Here is a 10,000-nt window from a genome sequence, read left to right on the forward strand (position 1 = left end):
CCAGAGATAAGAGAGGGAATAGCTAACCAGGAACCACTGGAAGAGTTTGAGATTACCAGCGGGGAAGTAAGGAAGTGTTTACTAGAATTGGATGTGACAAAGGCTATAGGTCCAGATGGAATCTCCCCTTGGATACTAAAGGAAGGAGCAGAAGAACTGTGCCTCCCGCTCTCCATGGTGTATAACAAATCACTGGCAACAGGGGAACTGCCAGAAATTTGGAAAGCAGCTAACGTAGTCCCGATATACAAGAAAGGGGATAGACAGGAGGCACTGAATTACAGACCAGTGTCCCTAACCTGCATACCATGCAAGTTGATGGAGAAGATTGTGCGAAGAAAGCTAGTGGAACATCTGGAGCGAAAGAACTTTGTAACACAGCATCAACATGGATTCAGGGATGGCAGGTCCTGCCTCACAGGGTTACTTGAATTCTACGACCAGGCAACAAAAATAAGGCAAGAAAGAGAAGGGTGGGCAGACTGCATATTTTTGGATTGTCAGAAAGCCTTTGACACAGTGCCACACAAGAGGTTAGTGAAAAAACTGGAGATGCAGGCTGGAGTGAAAGGGAAGGTACTCCGTTGGATACAGGAGTACCTAAGTAACAGGAGACAACGAGTCAGTGTGAGGGGTGAGGTCTCAGATTGGCGAGACGTTACGAGTGGAGTACCGCAGGGGTCAGTCCTTGGACCTATACTGTTTCTGATATATGTAAATGATCTTCCAGAGGGTATAGAATCGTTTCTCTCAATGTTTGCCGATGATGCAAAAATTATGAGGAGGATTGAAACTGAGGACGATAGTAGGAGGCTACAAGATGACCTAGACAGACTGAGTGAATGGTCCAACAAATGGCTGTTGAAGTTCAACCCGAGTAAATGCAAAGTAATGAAACTAGGTGGTGGAAATAGGAGGCCAAACACAGGATACAGAATAGGAGATGAAGTACTTAATGAAACGAACAGAGAGAAAGATCTAGGAGTTGATATCACACCAAACCTGTCTCCTGAAGCCCACATAAAAAGAATAACGTCTGCGGCATATGCGAGGCTGGCTAACATCAGAACAGCGTTCAGGAACCTGTGTAAGGAATCATTCAGAATCTTGTACACCACATATGTAAGACCAATCCTGGAGTATGCGGCCCCAGCATGGAGCCCGTACCTTGTCAAGCACAAGACGAAGCTGGAAAAAGTCCAAAGGTATGCCACTAGACTAGTCCCAGAACTAAGAGGCATGAGTTACGAGGAAAGGCTGCGGGAAATGCACCTTACGACACTGGAAGACAGAAGAGTAAGGGGAGACATGATCACAACCTACAAAATCCTCAGAGGAATCGACCGGGTAAACAAAGATAAACTATTCAACACTGGTGGGACGCGAACAAGGGGACACAGGTGGAAACTGAGTACTCACATGAGCCACAGAGACGTTAGAAGGAACTTTTTTAGTGTCAGAGTAGTTAACGGATGGAATGCATTAGGCAGTGATGTGGTGGAGGCTGACTCCATACACAGTTTTAAATGTAGATATGATAGAGCCCAGTAGGCTCAGGAATCTGTACACCAGTTGATTGACAGTTGAGAGGCGGGACCAAAGAGCCAAAGCTCAACCCCCGCAAGCACAAATAGGTGAGTACAAATAGGTGAGTACACACACACACACACACACACACACACGCACACACACACACACACACACACACACACACACACACACACACACACACACACACACACACACACACGCGCACACACACACACACACACACACACACACACACACACACACACACACACGCACACACACACGATTTTTCAGGCATCCCTGTTTACAGGAGTTGTAGCTGATGTGTGGGAAAAGGCTAACATAGTTCCAATCTACAAAAGTGGAAGCAGGGAAGACCCCTTAATTATAGACCGGTATCATTGACAAGCGTAATAGTCAAAATATTGGAAAAAATAATTAAAACTAAATGGGTAGAACACCTGGAGAGAAATGATATAATATCAGACAGACAGTATGGTTTTCGATCTGGAAGATCCTGTGTATCGAATTTACTCAGTTTCTATGATCGAGCAACAGAGATATTACAGGAAAGAGATGGTTGGGTTGACTGCATCTATCTGAACCTAAATAAGGCTTTCGACAGAGTTCCACATAAGAGGTTGTTCTGGAAACTGGAAAATATTGGAGGGGTGACAGGTAAGCTTCTAACATGGATGAAAAATTTTCTGACCGATAGAAAAATGAGGGCAGTGATCAGAGGCAATGTTTCGGACTGGAGAAATGTCACAAGTGGAGTACCACAGGGTTCAGTTCTTGCACCAGTGTTGTTTATTGTCTACATAAATGATCTACCAGTTGGTATACAGAATTATATGAACATGTTTGCTGATGATGCTAAGATAATAGGAAGAATTAGAAACATAGATGATTGTCATGCCCTTCAAGATGACCTGGACAAAATAAGTATATGGAGCACCACTTGGCAAATGGAATTTAATGTTAATAAATGCCATGTTATGGAATGTGGAATAGGAGAACATAGACCCCACACAACCTATATATTATGGGAGAAATCTTTAAAGAATTCTGATAAAGAAAGAAATCTAGGGGTTATCTTATCTTGAGGTTATCTTGAGATGATTTCGGGGCTTTAGTGTCCCCGCGGCCCGGTCCTCGACCAGGCCTCCACCCCCAGGAAGCAGCCCGTGACAGCTAACACCTAGGTACCTATTTGACTGCTAGGTATCAGGGGCATAGGGTGAAAGAAACTTTGCCCATTGTTTCTCGCCGGCGCCCGGGATTGAACCCGGGACCACAGGATCACAAGTCCAGCGTGCTGTCCGCTCGGCCGACCGGCTCACTGGGGTGGTTCTAGATAGAAAACTATCACCTGAGGACCACATAAAGAATATTGTGCGAGGAGCCTATGCCACGCTTTCTAACTTCAGAATTGCTTTTAAATACATGGATGGCGATATACTAAAGAAATTGTTCACAACTTTTGTTAGGCCAAAGCTAGAATATGCAGCGGTTGTGTGGTGCCCATATCTTAAGAAACACATCAACAAACTGGAAAAGGTGCAAAGACATGCTACTAAGTGGCTCCCAGAACTGAAGGGCAAGAGCTACGAGGAGAGGTTAGAGGTATTAAGTATGCCTAAACTAGAAGACAAGAAAAAGAGGTGATATGATCACTACATACAAAATAGTAACAGGAATTGCTAAAATCGATAGGGAAGATTTCCTGAGACCTGGAACTTTAAGAACAAGAGGTCATAGATATAAACTAGCTAAACACAAATGCCGAAGAAATATAAGAAAATTCACTTTCGCAAACAGAGTGGTAGACGGTTGGAACAAGTTAGGGGAGAAGGTGGTGGAGGCCAAGACCGTCAGTAGTTTCAAAGCGTTATATGACAAAGAGTGCTGGGAAGACGGGACACCACGAGCGTAGCTCTCATCCTGTAACTACACTTAGGTAATTACACACACACATATTTTAGGGGTCTCGCGGCTGAGTGTACAGCGCTTAAGGGCCGTTGTCCTAATGGCCCGGGTTCGATTCCCGACGGAGGCGAAAACAAATGGGTAAAGTTTTTTCACCCTGATGCGACTGTTCACCTAGTAGTAAATAGATACCATGGAGTTTGACAGCTGCTACGGGCTGCTTCATGGGTGTGTGTGTCCGTGTGTTAGAGATATATGTAGTAGATATAATAGAGGACAAATAGATTGGTTAGAAAGGCGGGGTCCAAGTGCTAATAGCACGAGTCTGCAGGCACAAATAGTAAATACACACCACATAAGAAGGCTCACAGTTCAACCCGGTCTCTTGATTTACCACAACGTACAAAATACAGAGTGCTAACCTAACCAGAGACGCACGAGCCCAACCCACCCACCTAACTGAACCCAAAGATACATAGAAAATTTATAAATTTTAATTGTTATTTGTGAGCCGTTTCTTATTACAGAACTTCGTGCAATGGAGACTATAACGTAGAGCATGAGACGTATTAGTTGGGAGGACAGGTCGCACAGTCAACGTCTATTGTATAGACAACAGACAACAAGCTGGTAGAAAATTATGGTGAAGTCTCCGAGGAACTAGACCAGATATTCTAGGCGCCAGATCCACAGAGCACCACAGGCCGCCACAGAGCACCACAAGCCGCCACAGAGCACCACAGGCCGCCACAGAGCACCACAGGCCGCCACAGAGCACCACAAGCCGCCACAGAGCACCACAGGCCGCCACAGAGCACCACAGGCCGCCACAGAGCACCACAGGCCGCCACAGAGCACCACAAGCCGCCACAGAGCACCACAGGCCGCCACATAGCACCACAAGCCGCCACAGAGCACCACAGGCCGCCACACAGCACCACAGGCCGCCACAGAGCACCACAGGCTGCCACAGAGCACCACAGGCCGCCACAGAGCACCACAAGCCGCCACAGAGAACCACAGGCCGCCACAGAGCACCACAGGCCGCCACAGAGCACCACAAGCCGCCACAGAGCACCACAGGCCGCCACAGAGCACCACAGGCCGCCACAGAGCACCAAAGGCCGCGACAGAGCACCACAAGCCGCCACAGAGCACCACAAGCCGCCACAGAGCACCACAAGCCGCCACAGAGCACCACAGGCCGCCACAGAGCACCACAGGCCGCCACAGAGCACCACAGGCCGCCACACAGCACCACAGGCCGCCACACAGCACCACAGGCCGCCACAGAGCACCACACACTCCACACCAACAGTGCGCCACTAACCACTTCTCACCACAAGTACATCCACTCCACCGCCACTCAGCGCTCACCCTCCCTGGACGGACGCAGACAGTCGCTTCAGTATTTGTGAATATGGAGTGATAAACAAGCAGTTCGAGAGTTGTAAACAATGATTGGAAGTGCCGCGTCATTCAACATCACCAATCAACGGGCGACATCTCCCGTCACGCAGGGTGCAGTCGCACCTTTACAGATCTCCAGTATCAGCACTTGATACTGGTAATGGCTCAAAAGGGCCACCACTTACGGGCTATTCATGCCCGTGCCACCTTTTGGGTGGCGTAATCTTCATCAATCATCAATCAATCAATCACCAATCATGCAGTCATCGGCAGGAGAAACCTTCACGCAAATTGTACGGATCGCAAAGAAGTTATCAACAACTTGGCGAGCTAAAAGTAAACAACGACAAGGAGAGTTGTTGCTTGTGAGTTGCAAACAAGGAGAGTTGTTGCTTGTGAGTTGCAAACAAGGAGAGTTGTTGCTTGTGAGTTGCAAACAAGGAGAGTTGTTGCTTGTGAGTTGCAAACAAGGAGAGTTGTTGCTTGTGAGTTGCAAACAAGGAGAGTTGTTGCTTGTGAGTTGCAAACAAGGAGAGTTGTTGCTTGTGAGTTGCAAACAAGGAGAGTTGTTGCTTGTGAGTTGCAAACAAGGAGAGTTGTTGCTTGTGAGTTGCAAACAAGGAGAGTTGTTGCTTGTGAGTTGCAAACAAGGAGAGTTGTTGCTTGTGAGTTGCAAACAAGGAGAGATGTGCACAGTGAAAAGCCAAGAAATAAAAAAAATACAGAAAAGTGTAAAACCTGAATGGTAAACAATTTACGAAATAAAAAGAGAGAAGAGAGAACATGGGAACATAATAAAGAATGGGAACTAGATCACAAGAATAATTAAAACAAATATTAAATAAAGAGCTGAGAAAAAACTGAATCACAAAAATAAAACAAGTAGAAGTCAAAGTTGACAAATATATCATGATAAAGGAAACGAAAGGAAATAAAAATGTTAAGGTCACGACATGAAAAAAAATACGAGAAAATCAATGCCTGATAAATAAGGCAAGAAAATATAAGGCGTATATGAAGGAGGAAGTGTGTAGGCCTAGAGGCTGAGGTGAGTAGGCCTAGAGGCTGAGGTGTGTAGTCTCACCTCCTGTAGTCTGTATAAGGTGAGGTGAGTAGGCCTAGACTGCTGTGATTCCTGTCCTTTTTTTTTGGAGGAAATTTTGAAATATTTCGTAAAATCTCACAGGGACCCCCCCCCCCTGTCTGACACATGGGGGGTTCCCCAGGGGACCCCCAGGGGACCCCCCAGGGGACCCCCAAGGGGACCCCCCAGGGGACCCCCCCCTGACTAACACATGATAGGGTTCATTTAGCTGTAGGGTTAATGAATAATAATTAACTCATACTTTAGAATATAATTTTACAAGAGTATTTATTGTTTATTTCTATTTAATAATTACAGTTACAACAACAAATGTTTGTTTCATTTAACATGACTCACTGGTTACAAACATTGTCCTCATATTTTGTAATGATTTTAATTTATTGTGTCGGGGGACAGGTAGCCAGTGTACATGTACTGTACATGTCAAGCTTATATCCCCCCCCCCCAGGATGCAACCCCACACCAAGCTAACTCCTGGGTACCTATTTACCGCAAAGTGAACAGAGGCATTAAGTGATAGGAAACGCGCCCAACTATTTTTGTCCAGCCCGGGATTCGAACCCGGGGTTGTCGATTGTGATTCGAGAACGATCCCGACTGTACTACCGGGACCCTAATGATTTAATGTTTATATAAATGTTAGTTATAAAGTTGTTAAGAGGAAATATAAGTTACATTTTATTGATTTATAATACTTTTGCAATTGAAAAAATACAAGATTCAATGAAACGAGATTAAGTCTAATTGTTAGGACTGAGGTGAGTAGGCCTAGGAGGTGCGTAAGTCACTCATTAGACTCTCCACTCGGATTTAATATGTCTCTTTTACTCATTTAATCTTGTCTCTTACTCATCCAGGGCTGTATTCATCCACCTGTATCTTGTTTCTTTACACGATGGTCTGGACGCCTGTATAGTGGTGAGGAGAGTGTGTGTGTGACCTGTCACACCCAGGTCTACCTGTCACACCCAGGTCTACCTGTCACACCCAGGTCTACCTGTCACGCCCAGGTCTACCTGTCACACCCAGTCTACCTGTCACACCCAGTCTACCTGTCACACCCAGGTCTACCTGTCACACCCAGGTCTACCTGTCACGCCCAGGTCTACCTGTCACACCCAGGTCTACCTGTCACGCCCAGGTCTACCTCTCACACCCAGGTCTACCTCTCACACCCAGGTCTACCTGTCACACCCAGGTCTACCTGTCACGCCCAGGTCTACCTGTCACACCCAGGTCTACCTGTCACGCCCAGGTCTACCTGTCACACCCAGGTCTACCTGTCACACCCAGGTCTGCCTGTCACACCCAGGTCTACCTGTCACACCCAGGTCTACCTGTCACACCCAGGTCTACCTGTCACGCCCAGGTCTACCTGTCACACCCAGGTCTACCTGTCACGCCCAGGTCTACCTGTCACACCCAGGTCTACCTGTCACGCCCAGGTCTACCTGTCACACCCAGGTCTACCTGTCACACCCAGGTCTGCCTGTCACACCCAGGTCTACCTGTCACACCCAGGTCTACCTGTCACACCCAGGTCTACCTGTCACACCCAGGTCTACCTCTCACACCCAGGTCTACCTCTCACACCCAGGTCTACCTCTCACACCCAGGTCTATCTCTCACACCCAGGTCTACCTGTCACGCCCAGGTCTACCTCTCACACCCAGGTCTACCTGTCACACCCAGGTCTACCTGTCACGCCCAGGTCTACCTCTCACACCCAGGTCTACCTGTCACGCCCAGGTCTACCTGTCACGCCCAGGTCTACCTCTCACACCCAGGTCTACCTGTCACACCCAGGTCTACCTGTCACACCCAGGTCTACCTGTCACGCCCAGGTCTACCTGTCACACCCAGGTCTACCTGTCACGCCCAGGTCTACCTCTCACACCCAGGTCTACCTCTCACACCCAGGTCTACCTGTCACGCCCAGGTCTACCTCTCACACCCAGGTCTACCTGTCACACCCAGGTCTACCTGTCACACCCAGGTCTACCTCTCACACCCAGGTCTACCTGTCACGCCCAGGTCTACCTGTCACACCCAGGTCTACCTCTCACACCCAGGTCTACCTGTCACGCCCAGGTCTACCTGTCACGCCCAGGTCTACCTGTCACACCCAGGTCTACCTGTCACACCCAGGTCTACCTGTCACACCCAGGTCTACCTGTCACACCCAGGTCTACCTGTCACGCCCAGGTCTACCTGTCACACCCAGGTCTACCTGTCACGCCCAGGTCTACCTGTCACACCCAGGTCTACCTCTCACACCCAGGTCTACCTGTCACGCATAGGTCTACCTGTCACACCCAGGTCTACCTGTCACACACAGGTCTACCTGTCACACCCAGGTCTACCTGTCACACCCAGGTCTACCTGTCACACCCAGGTCTACCTGTCACACCCAGGTCTACCTGTCACGCCCAGGTCTACCTGTCACACCCAGGTCTACCTCTCACACCCAGGTCTACCTGTCACACCCAGGTCTACCTCTCACACCCAGGTCTACCTGTCACACCCAGGTCTACCTGTCACGCCCAGGTCTACCTGTCACGCCCAGGTCTACCTCTCACACCCAGGTCTACCTGTCACACCCAGGTCTACCTGTCACACCCAGGACTACCTGTCAAACCCAGGTCTACCTCTCACACCCAGGTCTACCTGTCACACCCAGGTCTACCTGTCACACCCAGGTCTACCTGTCACACCCAGGTCTACCTGTCACGCCCAGGTCTACTTGTCACACCCAGGTCTACCTGTCACGCCCAGGTCTACCTGTCACGCCCAGGTCTACCTGTCACACCCAGGTCTACCTCTCACACCCAGGTCTACCTGTCACACCCAGGTCTACCTGTCACGCCCAGGTCTACCTGTCACACCCAGGTCTACCTGTCACGCCCAGGTCTACCTGTCACACCCAGGTCTACCTGTCACGCCCAGGTCTACCTCTCACACCCAGGTCTACCTGTCACACCCAGGTCTACCTGTCACGCCCCGGTCTACCTGTCACGCCCAGGTCTACCTCTCACACCCAGGTCTACCTGTCACACCCAGGTCTACCTGTCACACCCAGGTCTACCTCTCACACCCAGGTCTACCTCTCACACCCAGGTCTACCTGTCACACCCAGGACTACCTGTCACACCCAGGTCTACCTGTCACACCCAGGTCTACCTGTCACACCCAGGTCTACCTCTCACACTCAGGTCTACCTCTCACACCCAGGTCTACCTGTCACACCCAGGTCTACCTGTCACACCCAGGACTACCTGTCACACCCAGGTCTACCTCTCACACCCAGGTCTACCTCTCACACCCAGGACTACCTGTCACAACCAGGTCTACCTGTCACGCCCAGGTCTACCTGTCACACCCAGGTCTACCTCTCACACCCAGGTCTACCTCTCACACCCAGGACTACCTGTCACACCCAGGTCTACCTGTCACACCCAGGTCTACCTGTCACACCCAGGTCTACCTGTCACACCCAGGTCTACCTGTCACACCTAGGTCTACCTGTCACGCCCAGGTCTACCTCTCACACCCAGGTCTACCTGTCACACCCAGGTCTACCTCTCACACCCAGGTCTACCTCTCACACCCAGGTCTACCTCTCACACCCAGGACTACCTGTCACACCCAGGTCTACCTGTCACACCCAGGTCTACCTGTCACACCCAGGTCTACCTGTCACACCCAGGTCTACCTCTCACACCCAGGTCTACCTGTCACACCCAGGTCTACCTGTCACACCCAGGTCTACCTGTCACACCCAGGTCTACCTGTCACACCCAGGTCTACCTGCCAATCACCTTGGTGTATTACTTACCTGCCGTTCGAAGCGAGCAAGGATGTCTTGCACAGTTTTCCTGAAGGAAGGCGGCAGGCTCGGCGTGTCATCCTGGCCTCCGTCTGAGCCTGCAGGAACACCCAGTGTGTCAGGGGGGGGACATTGTCTTCACTATAAACATCACCATCATGGGCGACGTCCGCTCTCATCGGCGCTCTTGTACTCACGAG

The 10,000-nt window shown here is 49.7% G+C and overlaps 1 protein-coding gene across 2 annotated transcripts in view; it reads right to left on the reverse strand.

Moving 5' to 3' along the window:
* LOC123762699 (uncharacterized) overlaps positions 1-10,000 on the reverse strand; it is a 24,354-nt gene that overhangs the window by 3,429 nt on the left and 10,925 nt on the right. For both annotated transcript variants that reach the window (XM_045749394.2, XM_045749393.2), the window contains exon 4: positions 9,810-9,898. In XM_045749394.2, coding sequence (XP_045605350.2) covers positions 9,810-9,898 — 89 coding nt within the window. The remainder of the gene's footprint in view (positions 1-9,809; positions 9,899-10,000) is intronic.

This window comes from Procambarus clarkii, chromosome 27 (genome assembly GCF_040958095.1).
Source record: "Procambarus clarkii isolate CNS0578487 chromosome 27, FALCON_Pclarkii_2.0, whole genome shotgun sequence".
NCBI classification, from domain to species: Eukaryota; Metazoa; Arthropoda; class Malacostraca; order Decapoda; family Cambaridae; genus Procambarus; species Procambarus clarkii.